The sequence below is a fragment of the Ictalurus furcatus genome, chromosome 14 (assembly GCF_023375685.1).
Source record: "Ictalurus furcatus strain D&B chromosome 14, Billie_1.0, whole genome shotgun sequence".
NCBI classification, from domain to species: Eukaryota; Metazoa; Chordata; class Actinopteri; order Siluriformes; family Ictaluridae; genus Ictalurus; species Ictalurus furcatus.
In genome coordinates, this window is record NC_071268.1 from 17,722,509 (window position 1) to 17,739,446 (window position 16,938).

The following is a 16,938-nucleotide window of genomic DNA, read 5'->3' on the forward strand; positions in this document are numbered from 1 at the left end:
AATACAGTCTGTCCTTGTCTCAGATAGCAGCAGTATGAACTGTATTTAAGCATATACACATGCATCCTTCATGTGCCTAGATGGCTGAATGCAAAAAAAGTCTCTTTCTCTCTTTATGTTTCTTTCTCTTTCTTTCTTTCTTTCTTTCTTTCTTTCTTTCTTTCTTTCTTTCCTTCTTTCTCTCTTTCTTTCTCTCTTTCTCTCTTTCTTTCTCTCCATCTTTTTAGTAGCTGCCAGTCATTTGATAAACTTTTTAAGGAATTGCTTTGGGAACAGGCAGGTTTGGGATTAGAAACACCTCTAAACTACATACAGTAGTGTTATCAAAGTGTTAATGGTCTATTAAAGGAGAAGAATATATATATATATACAGTATAAAAATACTTTTCAGCGTAGTCAAGTGCAATTGACTATAGACTTGGCTTCATCTATTGAGTGAATGTATTGGTCAGCTACTGTAGTCTATGCAACCCCTATAAAATACACAATTGAAGAAAATGATTATTTTTAGTAAAACTCAACAATGTTAATTTCACCCAAACAGAACTGATTAAGTGGAAAATGAAATTGATTTTGTTATTTAAAAAAATTATTAAAATGGTTTTGTATAATTTTTAGGATGGGCAAGGTGAAGATGCTTTAGTGGAGGTTAAGACATGTCAAGAGGGAGATTGCATACATAGCAGACAGCATTTTGTAGTATTAACCAAATTGTTTTCTCATGACTCTAGAATGCCACCAGACATGTGCATTGCGTATAGGCCCAGAGCCCACCCAGTGCACATGGTGTGTGAAAGGTCTAGCCCTGGACCCCAACACCATGATGTGTGGTGTGACTGGAGACTCAAACTTTCCACTCAGAACCTTCCTCCATGCCAATCAGTTCACATGCCAGGCATGGCATCATCACTGCCAGTCCTGTGAGGGCCCTGGGCCTACAGATTGCCAGACCTGTGCTCTGCCCCAATATCTCAATAGTGAGAGTGCATTCATTTCACTCAGCAATTGAAAAGTGTCTTTGTAATTTGATTGGTCTATCATAACGTAAATTAGGTTTTTTTGTGTCTTACAAAAAGAATAGAATAGAATATTATCTCACTTTTGTAGACTTTGTTGACTTTTAGTTCCTGTTGGCTATCTCTCTCTTTTATAAATACTATTCTCTTTATCTAGAAAACATAGGTATGTGTTTGTGTCTTCACAGATCGCTCTTGTGTGACTGAGTGTCCGGTTGGCACATATAGTGCCCACGAGGACGCTGATGGTGTTGAGCTGGGGTTCTGTATGTCATGTCATCATGTGTGTGCCACATGCTCTGGAGTATCTCCTAAAGACTGTCTGAGTTGCTCTCCTGGTTACTTACACCTGCTTTCACATCTGTGTGTCCACCATTGTCCCATGGGGTAAAACTCATTCCACACACACACACACACACACACACACACACACACACACACACACACACACTTCTTCAGATGTGGCCAAACACTTAGAGCCCAGTTTAGTGTTTTAAAAGAATGTTCATAAACAAGTAATGACTAATAATTGATTCATTCTACTCAGGCTTTAAATAAAAATGACATATTGTTTAAAAATGACATATTGTATTGATAAGAAATAAATGCACTGTTAGCAAGATGTTACAACAGAGAGATAACTGTCGACTCTATGGACAGTGCCAGAACATATCTTTCCTTTAAAAGTCAGGTTTCCCATGCTTTAATTATGAGAAAAATTCCTGAGGTCAGGGTCATGATCGGTACACACCCAATGTTCTTTAGTATTAACTATACTGAGCAAAACATCATTTCTTCTCAGGGTGTGACTGCATGTCGTGACTCAGACATTGAGACATTGATATGACGTTAGTAGGCATTGAATATAAATAGACTTCTTAGAATCCGGTTGATTTGACACAGTACTGCTCTTTATATTTGATAAGACTCAACTGGCAAATATTGGTACGTCCTTGAGCAAGCTGACCGCACTGTTGAATTTAACATTCAGGTTACATTGTGACACAGGTTACTGAGTGCAGGTGAGTTTCTTACAAGCACTGTAAAGGAAGAGTGTGCTAAGCTTGGCTTTGTTATATACAATACTTATATTTGAAAATAATGAGTGTGTCTGCAATCTAAATTCTAAACATTTATATCACTGTACTCAACATTTTTTGGCACCGGTGAACAACAAAATTGTTTGTTTTTGAACCAGCTTTTATGGGTAGGTTTTAAACTTTTTAGTAAAGGCACCTTGAAGTCTCTTTAATGACCAAAGACACAGCAATACAAAATGTTATATAATCATCAATATTTAATATTGAAACAATATACAGTACCTGTAATACAGTCATGTCGAAAAAATAAGTACACCCATGGAAATTGTTGAAATATGAAAATAAATATGAAACCATCTGTAACATTGTCTTGTATGTGACTTTGCTGTATTGTGAGCAGCACACATTGCTATCTTTCATGTGACCTCTGACCTGTTTTGCAACACAATAGCCAGAAGAACGATTGAACCGTTTCAGTGAGTGGAAGGATTAATTTTTTCAGCATGCTACATACAGTCATGTGAAAAAATAGGGACATCCCATGGAAATGGTTGATTTAAAAAAAAAAAATCATGCAAGAAAAGTACATGCAAGAAAATCCTCAAACAACTTGCAACTGAAAGAATATTGCATGGAAGAGTGATCAGAAATTCCAGCAAGCCTGGTGCTAAAGAGGGCAATACTAGCTTCTGAGGCCAAGGGTGTACTTACTTTTTCCACAGAATACTATAATATCTATTGATATTTCTGTTGAATAAATGACTGAAAAAAGCTATTTTTTCCTTGTGGTTTTATTCATGTATAGCAACTTCATTAGTAGGTACTGTTTCAAATATGATCAAATGTTTGCTTGTACAAATATGACAGTAAAAAAGCCAACAATTTCCATGGAGTGTACTTAAATATAATTAAACTAATAAAACTAGGATAGGATCCTAGATGGTTCCCAGTGTGGCACTTTTGCTTACTGATAAATAATCTGCTGATCTCCTGCCACACATTGAGTTATGCCTAATGAGTAATTCTAAAACCATGCACATGCATTCAAATTAAAATTGATAGTCTGTTTAGGAATGATATTCTGTGTTAAGAAATTATTAAAGGCTTTTTATAGTTTATCAACCAAAGAAGTAATGAATGGAATGGCACTGTTCAGTTGTATTTATTGGTCACATATACATTACAGCACAGTGAAATTCTTTTCTTCGCATACCCCAGCACGTTAGGAGGTTGGGGTCAGAGCGCAGGGTCAGCCATGATACAGCGCCCCTGGAGGGTTAAGGGCCTTGTTCAAGGGCGCAACAGTGGCAGCTTGGCAGTGCTGGGGCTTGAACCCCCAACCTTCCGATCAGTAACCCAGAGCCTTAACCACTAAGTCACCACTGCCCCCATACTATAATTATAGTAGCTAGTCACAGATGTGGACAGTGCAATTTTTTTTTGTATTAGTATATAATGAATGGGAAGGAATCAGTCCAAGAGAAAAGAAACACTTACTTAGGCAGTTGTCCTAGAATCCTGATCCTCCCAGGGCCTGACTATCTTTTTTTTTCACAATTTGATAAATATATTAAGATGATCTAGAATCTCAGAAATCAAAGTGTATTTGACAAAATGTTTCTTATCACCAGGTACTACAGTACAGGCCATCGTTGTGAGAAGTGTCATGTGTCCTGTGAGATGTGCTCAGGTCCGGGACCAGATGCCTGCATAGTGTGTGTCCCACCTCAGCTGGAGCTTCAGGGCACCAGGGTGTGTGTGGAGCGGTGCCCTCCCCATTTCTACCAAAGCACACATACCTGCTGGCAGTGTCACTCTAGCTGCAAGACCTGCACAGGTACAAGCTCCATGCACCTTAAAGGGGTCATATCATGATTTTTAAATGTTTTTAAACTGTAATTATTTTGATTATTGGGTGTAATAGAAAAGATTCATGTGCTTTAATGTTCAAAAAACGCATTGTCACATACTGTACATTATTGCAGTACCTCTATTCCTCTATTCCGGAAATGTAACGCCCCTTCGGTTAGCTTCAGCCTCCGAGGCTTCTGAAATAATTCTACGCTCCTAAGCAACATGTCATTTTTAATGTATCAGTTTCAGCGTGAGTCAGATTCGGAAAATGTGGATGATCAAGCAGAACCAACTTTGCAAACACAACTTGAGCAGAAGGTTTCCCAGTGGTAAGTTTTTATTTTGTAACTCTCTTTACCTTTCAGATACGATGTAAATGACGACACCCCACCGGTGGGCCGGCGCGTTAAGTGCAAAACTATGCTTCTGTGTGTACATGGGTACTCATGCAATATATCTTTGGAAAGCTAAGATTCTTGTGATTCGATTGATATAAACCATTTCAAGATACAATTACAACAGAAGCTATAATCAACATCTTTGTCAGACCACCAACATACAAACACCTGAAGAAACTTAGCCTTTAGTTACCGTTGCAATCAAAATTATTCAACCCTCATTGAATTTTATTTATCTTTACATTGTTATTATTGCCATATCAATTATTCATCAACTTCCTTGTCAAATTGACCTACTGTGCTCTACAACTATAAATCTAATGACTCTTTGTGAATGTACATGTGTTTGCACACCTCAACACACCTCAGAGCTGTCTGACGTGCGACTGGGGCAGTATCTTACAGGAAGGGGTGTGTTACCCTCGCTGTGAAGAAGGCCGCTACTACTCTCAAAATGTGTGTACTGCAAGTGTGTGTGTGTGTGCGTGTGTTTTAATGCTTTTTGCTTGCTTGTAGTTGCTATAATCAAATAATAATTCTTCAGCAATACACACTGTAGTATGATTGTCCTCATGTTTAATCAAGCACAGTTCAAGCAAATAACGTCAGTAAAATGGCAATAACTGCTTGTGTAAGAAATGAAAGATAACACCCAGGATTTCTTGGTCCATTTCATTGTTATTTCCTTAATCAGGCTCCTGCTCTTAGTGACAGTGTAATGTAGAGTGTTTGTAGTGTACACACGCTGAGGGGATGTCCCTTACAACAGGAACTTGTGTTTTATTTAGCTACCTAAATGTGTCCTGATCCAGCAAAAAGAGATACACAAGCGCTTCTAAAAAGAGCTACACAAGAGCTACACAAGAGCTACTAAAAAGAGCTACACAAATTACACTGTGGTGTCAAAGTCAGCTTTATTGTCATTTTTAGCACATCACATGACAATGGATAAACACAGTTCCTTCAAGAGACTACCATGCAATGTCTGTTTAGTAGACATAGACACTGACGAGGACTGAAATACACCAGTAAGAACGAATAATACATACAGACAATAATACCGTAATGTACACAGAATCACACAAAATTCACATAAATAGGAAATATATAAATAAAGTGTGGCGGTAACACCAGTAACACCGACTATCGCAGCGAGCCTAACCACAACGTAGACATGTGATATATTGAAACACTCGGCTCAACGAGGATAGCTGCTTCATGGTTATTTTAGTGACGTCACGTGCCCGTGATTGGACTACCATAAAGCCTATTATATTAAAAACTCAAGTAAAATACACCCATTATGGCTACCGATATAGGTCAAATTAGTTATGCTTCAACAAACACGTAACCTATCCAGTTGTTATTATTATTTTTCAGAGACCCAAAATTTTGAAATGCGACTCCTCCTAGAGCTTTCAAGCTACATGCACCAAACTCACCACAGCCCTTCTGCCTATTCTGACTTGGCGTGCTAACTGAGCAGAATTACCGGTTTCCCGTTACGGAAGCTCAAAGTGGCCAAAATTTCCATTGACGTCTATTGAAAAATTTGGACTGTTATAACTCCTAAACTTTTCAAGCTACCAAACTTTGGAGAACCCTTCAGGCTTTGTGTCGTACCAACCTGTATTTTATAACTGATCGGACTTATGGACTTACAGACTTTTCCCATAGCAGATGATCAAAAAACCCCAAAACTCCCATGGACTTACATTGATGGAATAATTTCAAACATTTAGAATGGCTTTGTTAAGCCAACATCAAATTTTGTTGTGATGAACTTCACTTACAGTGGTGCTTGAAAGTTTGCGAACCCTTTAGAGTTTTCTACATTTCTGCATAAATATGACCTAAAACGTCATCAGATTTTCACAAAAGTCCAAAAAGTACATACAGAGAACCCTATTAAACAAATGAGACAAAAATATTGTAGTTAGTCATTTATTTATTGAGGAAAATCATCCAATATTATATATCTGTGAGTGGCAAGAAGTATGTGAACCTTTGCATTCAGTATCTGGTGTGACTGACCCTCTTGTGCAGCAATAACTGCAACTAAACTTTTCTGGTAACTGTTGATCTGTCCTGCACATCGGCTTGGAGGAATTTTAGCCCATTCCTCAGTATGGAACAGCTTTCTTGTTAATTTATGCAGAAATGTAGAAAATTCTGGAGGGTTCACAAACTTTCATGCACCACTGTATATAGTTAGATTTTCTGTTTCATGGCATCCTGATGGTGCTACATTGTATTCAGCCATGCAGGAATAAAAAATACCTGGTCACACTTCATCAATCCAGCCTGTGTTTATTTATTTATTCATTTTTAGATACATCTTTTTACTTTTTCTTAGCTTTTTACTTGTGTATCTTGTAATGAACTCTACAAGAAAAGGCTGCATACAGAGTGGGCAGGTTGACATGGAACACCTGATCAAGCATGATGTCGGGAAACTACAAGCCCATCATCCAAGGAGTTGACACTAAATATTTCAGCGGTCTCATGGCCATGGAAAAAACTTCTGTTTTCTACCTAAATCCCACAAATGGCTGCCAAGCTTTTGTCAGAGATAAAAGGTTTAATATCTTATCATTTTCATATAAAGCATTTGCTTAACTTTAGGAAGTATCAAGCTAAATCTTGAGAGTATTACTTAGAAAGATTCAACAAACTTTTGAATGTCCACATGCATGTCCATATCACAGTTTAATTTGAACATAATAATATGGAATTATTTGTGTGTTGTTGTTTTTTTTAAAACTTTTATGCTCTTTTTACAGCTTTGTGTTTGGAGGCTCCAGTGTCACCACATACCCAGGCTGAGGACGATGAGATGAATCTGAGGTCTCGGGTATAAGAGCACACATCTGCCGCCCTGCCTACTGCTCTGATCTTGGCTGTAGTCCTTGCACTGGGCATCTTTGCATTGACACAGGCCCGTGCCAGGAAGAGGCTGTGCTGGAGACAGAGTTATGAGAGGCTGAGCGGGACGGCGGGTGCAAGGCCTGATCCACGCCCCATGCCTCATGGAGTACCCGAGCCTGAGGACAGAGGAGATGATGCAGACGTTGTGTATACAAGTCAAGACGGATCCATCTATCGCCGCTATGGGTTCATACACAAACCTGAGACTGAGGACGAGAAGGTGGATGAAGCCAATGAGAACATAGTCCTCAATCGGGCAAAAAGAGAGCAAAGGGCATGTTAAGATATCCTTCAAGATTGGGATCCGGATAGTTCAAAATTTTATATTGCAGTTTACTTTTTTTTTCAGTGAAATGAAGGTTAGCATGCAGCATCTCTCATTGTAAAATATTTTATATGTAAGAAACACCTATTATACACCTCTTGTTTTATTTGAGAATGAATGGTTAGTTAAAAAAAAACTTTATAGCATGTAATACATTTGATTCTGTAAATAAGTAACTGTTAGTGAAAGTTTAAAATTGATAGCTGTAGGAAATAATCTGTGGAACTGTGTTTGAATGAACAAATATAAAACAATATTCTTTATAACTCCAGTTTCATAAATTTGATTGTTTTCCTCTAACAACTCTCCTGTTCTTTGGAAAAGACATATGCAAGTTTATCAAGTGGCATGTTTGCTGCTTTGTAAATATAGCTGTATTTGGTAAATTGCTTACTGAATTGCCAGTTCATATTGTAACAAGTAATTTGTAATGTTCCATTTGTATAAATATAACATGTAATTCAGATAAAATGTCTTTTAAGTCTTTAAAGTGTTTAAGTATTAATTTTTGTGACATTTCTGTAGTACAGTCTTAAGCACTATTTAGGCCTGGCTTCTAATACAGAAATGAATGAAAATCTAACGTACACCCACATTTGTCAGGATAGACAAAAAACACCAAATCTCCTAAACCCTATTTACATTACAGTTACTGTGGATGCTTCTATAGCTAAAAACTAATATAATAATACAGAATAATAATACATTATCATGGCCTTATTGTGATTATGGCTGGGGAAGTAAGAATGAACAGGAAAGGGTTACAAAAGGGGGAGGGCAGGGCAGAGCAATAAAAAAAAAAAGGTGAGAGGATGTGACAGATCTGGTTTATTGTGTTATAGTGTCTTGCAAAAGTATTCACCCCTCTTAGCATTTTTCCTATTGCATTTCAACCTGTAATTTAAATGGATTTTTATTTGGATTTCATGTAATGGTGAAATGAAAAGAATAACTTGTTTAAAAAAAAAATATTTAAAACAGAAAAGTGATGCATGCATTTCTATTCACTATTTCTATTTACTATGAAGCCCTTAAATAAGATCTGGTATAACAAGTTACCTTCAGAAGCCTCATAATTAATTAAATAAAGTCCACCTGTGTACAATCTAAGTGTCACATGATCTCAGTATATATATATATATATATATATATATATATATATATATATAATATCGCCAACAGTGCACCATTAAATCCATTATTAATAAATGACAATATTTAGTCACCATAACTTTTCCAGAAGATTTCATTAAGGCCAATGAAAGGCCACAGAAATCTCCACTCTTGCTTTAGTGGTGCCTGACATAGTCATTCACCTATTCTCATAGGTTCAAATGCCCTCGATGTGCTTCATAACCAGCACTGTGAGTGGGAAACTTCTGCACACCATACATCTGTCTTTGGTTATAGTCAGATCCTGAAAACTCTCAAACCGAGAAATAAGCAAATAAAGAGTGGGAAGATTCGTCTTGTAGGGCTGCAAGGCAAAGGGGAAAAAAGGAAAAAGTTATCCTTGCAGGCCAGAAAGATGTGTGTAAGAAGGATCTATGAAAGCTCTTGTTGTTATATGCCTGTATAACATGCAGTTGTGAAATGAGGATGTGCATATTCAGAATGACACAGGATAAGACATGACACCACATGCATTGAAAAGAAATACCGAATGAAAAGACAGAAATGTGCACATGCTTATCACCATGTCCACATCGACATATTTCACAAGCATATCTTCTTTCAGAAAGAAGCTGTCCGTTAAGTGGCACACCAGACTATTCACTACACTAACTGGACCTGCTTAGACAAAATATTCCTGAGCTTTGAAGAACAGACATTTTCAGTGGTATTTGCATGACTGCGGTTAAACGCATCACCCCTGAAATCAGCTAAAGAATTTTATCAAAGAAGACAATCTATTACTAGCACAAGCTAAACTGGAAGATCATACAGATTGTTGGTGGCATCGGGCAGGGTAGCGCTGATAGGCAGTGAAGCATATAAACCTGGTACTGTATGCCATATAGTAAAATACTTTATGTGACACAATACCAACAGGCACAATTTGTAACTAAATAGCTGCAACCCATCCCCTTTAAGACCGAATTGTTTTAGTTTTACAGAAAATCTTTGAAGCAGAAACCCTCATTACAGTAGCTACGATACAGTTTTGGGGCTCTGGTACCCTAAACAGCACAAAAACAATCTTACATAATGAATCTTTCAGAGACAAGATTCGCATGAAGATATGATTTAATACACATGCTGTTAACAAAGAAATTAAATGGATGTAAAGCTACAAGACAAGGGAAGTCCAGTAAGAACACAAGTTTACACACACAACAATGCTAAAGCTATTGAATCGGAATGATCGTGTCCCTTAGCTAACCAACTAGCTCACAACTTAGCATCAACTAGAAACATGTGAAATACTTTAGCACAATGAGATGCACAACAATGCAGTGAAGACCTTCCCTGTAGTTGGAAAGGTCACAAAGGTTCAGTCTATGCATAAACAGCTCTTCAATGCACATTTATGATGATGATAATGATTACTATTATTATTACCTCAGGAAACCTTCTCTGTGTGATATACCTTTGAGTGTAGCTTGGAAAATATCAAGGAATTGCAATTCATCATTGGATGTCCATTATGCACATATCCAGGGGGTGGGTGGACATTGTCTAAAATGAATTAGAAAGACAATAGCACTTAGAATGATTTACTGATATTATTATTATTATTATTATTATTATTAATCTATGTATTTTGTTTATTGGTGATGGGAATTCTGGCTCTTTTGAGTGAGAGGGATAAGAAGAGAGAATTCAATCTGCTCCCAAACACTTGTTGCTAGTTTTTGCTCTGCACCAGACAGAGTTGCACTGCATTTTACCTAAGTATGACCCTAAGTATGCCGCTAAAGCAACACTTGAGTGGTTTAAGGGGAAACATTTAAATGTCTTGGAATGGCCTAGTCAAATCCCTGACCTCAATCAAACTGAGAATCTGTGGTATGTGGTATGCTGTAAACCAGTGGAACCCATCCAACTTGAAGGAGCTGGAGCAGTTTTGCCTTGAAGAATGGGCAAAAATCCCAGTGGTTTGATGTCAAGAGACTTGCAGCTGTGATTGCTGCAAAATGGCTCTACAAAGTGTTGACTTTGGGGGTGAATAGTTATGCATGCTCAAGTTTTCTGGTCTTATTTCTTGTTTGTTTCACAAAAAAAAAAATATATATTTTGCATCTTCAAACTGGTAGGCATGTTGTGTAAATAAAATTATACATACCTCCCAAAAATCCATTTAAATTCCAGGTTGTAAGGCAACAAAATAGGAAAAATGCCAAGAGGGGTGAATACTTTAGCAAGGCACTGTAGTTCTTTTGCCTGTTAAATGATAACATCAGATTGTATAAATACTTTTTTTTTTTAGTCAGCCTTAAAACAATTACATTTATTTACATAAGTGGACTTAAGCGTCATCATTTTTTCAGTGTTTACTGACCACCCAGCCTTTTCCCTGTTGAAGAGCAAACATACTCTCAGTTGTAGAAAAACCACACCTATACTGCTTGTACATTAACTATGTAATTCCATGAAGCCCTCCCCTACTGCTCTATAACTGGCCCATTGTCAGTTATTTCACACCTCGCCTATTTTTCCTGCTGTTTTTTCTGCAATGTCACAGTCAATCATTGAGTGGTGTTTGCTGGTTTCCTGAGCTGAGTTTGAACTCTGATACATACAGCTGTTTCACCTAGAAATGGCTTTTAAGGAAAAAAAGTTTTTGAGATATATCTCTTTATGTTTTTTTAGCTTTTCACTTATTTACTTTGTAATGTACTCTACAAAAAAAGGCTGCTTAGAGAGTGGGCTGCCGGACATGGAACACCTGATCAAGCACGATGCTGGAGAACTACAAGCTTGTTCAGCCATCATCCGAGGAGACATAGATGGAGTCAACAGCAAACACTTTGGCAACCTCCTTGCTGGGTGGAAAAAAGCTTCTCTTTTATCTGAGTCTTTCTACCTAAATGTCACAAAGGACTGTCAAGCTTTTGTAAGAGACAGAGGGTTTCTAACAGCTCCTCTGAGCAAAGAGGAAAGAGACTTTCCAATCGCTTACTCTATGGTTATCCATGAGAAGATTGAAATGTTTGAGAGGCTCCTGCGTGCTATTTACACTCCTCAGAATGTTTACTGTGTTCATGTGGACCAGAAGTCGCCTAAGATCTTTTCTGAGGCTGTACAAGCTATTGTGTCTTGTTTGCCCAATGTGTTTGTGGCCAGTAAGTTAGAGAGTGTTGTCTATGCCTCTTGGTCACGAGTTCAAGCGGACATCAACTGCATGGAGGACCTTCTCAAGTCTCCTGTCAAGTGGAGGTATCTCCTCAACACATGTGGGGCAGATTTTCCCTTAAAAACCAATGCAGAGCTTGTTCGCTCCCTGAAAAATCTCAATGGAAAGAATAGTATGGAGTCAGAAGTCACACCCTCACACAAAAAAGCCCGCTGGGAGTACCATCATAACGTCACCAATACTGTGACTCGGACAGGTATTAAGAAGACCCCTCCACCCATCGGCACCCCTATGTTCTCTGGGAATGCATACTTTGTTGTTACTAGAGAGTTTGTAGAATATATCTTTAAGACTCCAGAGATCCAGAACTTTATGGAATGGGAGAAGGACACGTACAGCCCAGATGAGCACATGTGGGCAACACTACATAGGATGCCTTCGGTGCCTGGCTCCAACCCCCCCAATGAAAAATATGATGAGTCGGACATGCTGGCCATAGCGAGGTTGGTCAAGTGGAGTTATCATGAAGGAAACATGAAGAATGGAGCACCATATCCACCATGCACTGGGACATATAGACATGCAGTGTGTGTTTATGGAGCAGGGGACCTGAACTGGATTCTGAAGCAGAAACATCTCTTTGCTAACAAATTTGACCCACAAGTGGATGATATTGCTATAAAATGCATGGAGGCTTTTTTACGGTACAAATCAATTTATGGTCAGTCTTTACTTAGCATAGGTAAAACAAAAAGAATTCAATAATGCTGCTACACATTTACAGAATCTATACCAGCTGTGTAAATTTTTTGACATGCTGTATATGTGACTATTATTATATGACTATTTATCTTTAGAAGTAGAGTTTATTCAAGAAAATATTCTATTGTTCAAAGTTCCTGAACCTTAATATAGCGAAGTCAGTAATATTTAAAATTAGTTTTAACAGTTAAAAGATTTTAACACTAGTAAAACAGACAAACTTCAGAAGAGTGTGTGTGTGCATGTATGTGTGTGTGTGTCTGCTTGTGGGTGAACTCAGACTCATGGTAATAGGTGAGAAAACTATTAGCAAGCAGTTAATTGTAAGACTTTCCTCTAACAACTGTCCTGTTCCTTAGAAAAGACTTATGCAAGTTTATCAAGTGGCATGTTTACTGCTTTGTAAATATAGCTGTATTTGGTAAATTGTTTATTGAACTGCCAGTTCATATTGTAACAAATAATTTGTAATGTTCCATTTGTATAAATATAACATGTAATTCAGATAAAACGCCTTTAAGTTTTTAAAGCGTTTAAAGTATTAATTATATATAATTAAGTATATAGTGTCATTTCTATAGTACAGTCTTAAGTACTATTTAGGCCTGGCTTCTAATATAGAAATGAATGAAAATCTAACATACAACCACATTGTCAGGATTGACAAAAGTAGGCAATTTAATATAATTTAGTACTTATTTGGTTTGTTTGTTTATTTGGTTTGGTCAGTTTAACTGACCCCTGCCTGTTTCACGACCACAGACTTTGCCTTTCCCCTTTGGATTATATAGTTTGATCTGCATACCTACACTTGCTTCCGTCTCCGCCTACTTAGCATGACAACTATCTTACATAATGAATCTTTCAGACACAAGACAAGCTATGATTCTCAGCCAGAAACACAGAAATACAAAAAAAAAACTAATGCTCATCCAAGTTTAGAAGAAGACACAGAACCGAGGATTTTTGTGAAAAACACCAATGAACAAATGTGATAGAACATTCAGTGTATTCCATTCATATACGATTTAATTTATTTATGTAGTCAAGTAATGTCTACATAAATGGAAGCAAAATGGATGCACACACTGCTTTTTTATACTCTAAGAGATCATCCATAAACATGGGTAAACATTATTACTGCATTCTGTTGGACTGTACAAACTAAACAGCTAGCTTCAATGCCATAATTACTAATTATCTTTATTGTGACATAAACTAAAACTAATGAATAAACCATTTAATACATAATTCATTAAGTACAATATCCATTACATTAGTTAATTAATTAATGCTTCACTCTCTTGCAACCAATAAATTAAGTATATAAAAACAGCATACCAGCCTTTCACAACATTTAATACATGTGCTGTTAACAAAGACATGAAATGGATGAGTAAAGCTACAAGACAATATTTAGTCACCATAACTTTTCCAGAAGATTTCATTAAGGCCAATGAAAGGCCACAGAAATCTCCACTCTTGCTTTAGTGGTGCCTGACATAGTCATTCACCTATTCTCATAGGTTCAAATGCCCTTGATGTGCTTCATAACCAGCACTGTGGGTGGGAAACTTCTGCACACCATACATCTGTCTTTGGTTATAGTCAGATCCTGAAAACTCTCAAACCGAGAAATAAGCAAATAAAGAGTGGGAAGATTCGTCTTGTAGGGCTGCAAGGCAAAGGGGAAAAAAGGAAAAAGTTATCCTTGCAGGCCAGAAAGATGTGTGTAAGAAGGATCTATGAAAGCTCTTGTTGTTATATGCCTGTATAACATGCAGTTGTGAAATGAGGATGTGCATATTCAGAATGACACAGGATAAGACATGACACCACATGCATTGAAAAGAAATACCGAATGAAAAGACAGAAATGTGCACATGCTTATCACCATGTCCACATCGACATATTTCACAAGCATATCTTCTTTCAGAAAGAAGCTGTCCGTTAAGTGGCACACCAGACTATTCACTACACTAACTGGACCTGCTTAGACAAAATATTCCTGAGCTTTGAAGAACAGACATTTTCAGTGGTATTTGCATGACTGCGGTTAAACGCATCACCCCTGAAATCAGCTAAAGAATTTTATCAAAGAAGACAATCTATTACTAGCACAAGCTAAACTGGAAGATCATACAGATTGTTGGTGGCATCGGGCAGGGTAGCACTGATAAGCAGTGAAGCATATAAACCTGGTACTGTATGCCATATAGTAAAATACTTTATGTGACACAATACCAACAGGCACAATTTGTAACTAAATAGCTGCAACCCATCCCCTTTAAGACTGAATTGTTTTAGTTTTACAGAAAATCTTTGAAGCAGAAACCCTCATTACAGTAGCTACGATACAGTTTTGGGGCTCTGGTACCCTAAACAGCACAAAAACAATCTTACATAATGAATCTTTCAGAGACAAGATTCGCATGAAGATATGATTTAATACACATGCTGTTAACAAAGAAATTAAATGGATGTAAAGCTACAAGACAAGGGAAGTCCAGTAAGAACACAAGTTTACACACAACAATGCTAAAGCTATTGAATCGGAATGATCGTGTCCCTTAGCTAACCAACTAGCTCACAACTTAGCATCAACTAGAAACACGTGAAATACTTTAGCACAATGAGATGCACAACAATGCAGTGAAGACCTTCCCTGTAGTTGGAAAGGTCACAAAGGTTCAGTCTATGCATAAACAGCTCTTCAATGCACATTTATGATGATGATAATGATTACTATTATTATTACCTCAGGAAACCTTCTCTGTGTGATATACCTTTGAGTGTAGCTTGGAAAATATCAAGGAATTGCAATTCATCATTGGATGTCCATTATGCACATATCCAGGGGGTGGGTGGACATTGTCTAAAATGAATTAGAAAGACAATGGCACTTAGAATGATTTACTGATATTATTATTATTATTATTATTATTATTATTATTAATCTATGTATTTTGTTTATTGGTGATGGGAATTCTGGCTCTTTTGAGTGAGAGGGATAAGAAGAGAGAATTCAATCTGCTCCCAAACACTTGTTGCTAGTTTTTGCTCTGCACCAGACAGAGTTGCACTGCATTTTACCTAAGTATGACCCTAAGTATACCGCTAAAGCAACACTTGAGTGGTTTAAGGGGAAACATTTAAATGTCTTGGAATGGCCTAGTCAAATCCCTGACCTCAATCAAACTGAGAATCTGTGGTATGCTGTATACCAGTGGAACCCATCCAACTTGAAGGAGCTGGAGCAGTTTTGCCTTGAAGAATGGGCAAAAATCCCAGTGGCTTGATGTCAAGAGACTTGCAGCTGTGATTGCTGCAAAAGGTGGCTCTACAAAGTGTTGACTTTGGGGGTGAATAGTTATGCATGCTCAAGTTTTCTGGTCTTATTTCTTGTTTGTTTCACAGAAAAAAAAATATTTTGCATCTTCAAACTGGTAGGCATGTTGTGTAAATAAAATTATACATACCTCCCAAAAATCCATTTAAATTCCAGGTTGTAAGGCAACAAAATAGGAAAAATGCCAAGAGGGGTGAATACTTTAGCAAGGCACTGTAGTTCTTTTGCCTGTTAAATGATAACATCAGATTGTATAAATACTTTTTTTTTTAGTCAGCCTTAAAACAATTACATTTATTTACATAAGTGGACTTACGCGTCATCATTTTTTCAGTGTTTATTGACCACCCAGCCTTTTCCCTGTTGAAGAGCAAACATACTCTCAGTTGTAGAAAAACCGCACCTATACTGCTTGTACATTAACTATCTAATTCCATGAAGCCCTCCCCACTGCTCTGTAACTGGCCCATTGTCAGTTATTTCACACCTCGCCTATTTTTCCTGCTGTTTTTTCTGCAATGTCACAGTCGATCATTGAGTGGTGTTTGCTGGTTTCCTGAGCTGAGTTTGGCTTCTGCTCGATTGGAATGAAAACCTGCACCCACACCTGCCCTTTCCAGATAAGATTGTCCAGCCCTGGCCTAGAGAATTTCAGATTGCTGATTCAAGATAATTCAAAAATAATCTCTATGTCTGGTGTGAACATGAGTTTTTAACAATTGTGGAAATGCACTGTTTTTCCATCATGTCTTCTGCATCTGTCTTTTGGTGAAACACCAAAGCTAGCATAATGTAATGATACTTGTTTATTGGTATTATTGCGCTTTCAAACATACAACAGAATACCAGGATATCAGTAAACAGGTGGTACATTCATTGGTCTGATCTGTTGAACAGAGAACAATCCAATGTGCGTTTATCACATGCTGTTTCAGTAGTGCAATGATGCAGCAACGTTGTACAGAACAT

General features: G+C 37.4%; 2 protein-coding genes across 7 annotated transcripts; both read left to right on the top strand.

Moving 5' to 3' along the window:
- Positions 1-624: 624 nt before the first annotated feature.
- Positions 625-8,660, top strand: LOC128618591 (proprotein convertase subtilisin/kexin type 5). Of its 6 annotated transcripts, none has more exons than XR_008387751.1 (4): positions 625-977; positions 1,205-1,403; positions 3,688-4,239; positions 7,092-8,660. XR_008387751.1 is itself a non-coding variant. In XM_053642275.1 (3 exons), exons 1-3 carry the CDS (start codon positions 722-724, stop codon positions 3,929-3,931), a joined length of 699 nt encoding a protein of 232 aa, XP_053498250.1. In that variant the 5' UTR covers positions 625-721; the 3' UTR covers positions 3,932-5,385. The 6 variants fall into 6 exon arrangements, 1 of the variants encoding a protein (XP_053498250.1); XR_008387750.1 differs by lacking the exon at positions 7,092-8,660 and adding an exon at positions 6,701-6,969 and having other exon boundaries at positions 3,688-4,764; XM_053642275.1 differs by lacking the exon at positions 7,092-8,660 and having other exon boundaries at positions 3,688-5,385.
- Positions 8,661-11,019: 2,359 nt separating this feature from the next.
- Positions 11,020-15,491, top strand: LOC128618501 (beta-1,3-galactosyl-O-glycosyl-glycoprotein beta-1,6-N-acetylglucosaminyltransferase 3-like). The gene has a single exon (XM_053642124.1). The coding sequence runs from the start codon at positions 11,322-11,324 to the stop codon at positions 12,621-12,623; it is 1,302 nt and encodes a 433-aa protein (XP_053498099.1). The 5' UTR covers positions 11,020-11,321; the 3' UTR covers positions 12,624-15,491.
- Positions 15,492-16,938: the final 1,447 nt, after the last annotated feature.

Coding starts and splice junctions, on each gene's coding strand:
- LOC128618591 (XM_053642275.1), top strand. CDS start 722: ATGACTCTAGAATGCCACCAGACATGTGCATTGCGTATAGGCCCAGAG. Junction 978..1,204: donor TCTGCCCCAATATCTCAATA/GTGAGAGTGCAT, acceptor GTGTCTTCACAG/ATCGCTCTTGTGTGACTGAG. Junction 1,404..3,687: donor GTCCACCATTGTCCCATGGG/GTAAAACTCATT, acceptor TCTTATCACCAG/GTACTACAGTACAGGCCATC.
- LOC128618501 (XM_053642124.1), top strand. CDS start 11,322: ATGGCTTTTAAGGAAAAAAAGTTTTTGAGATATATCTCTTTATGTTTT.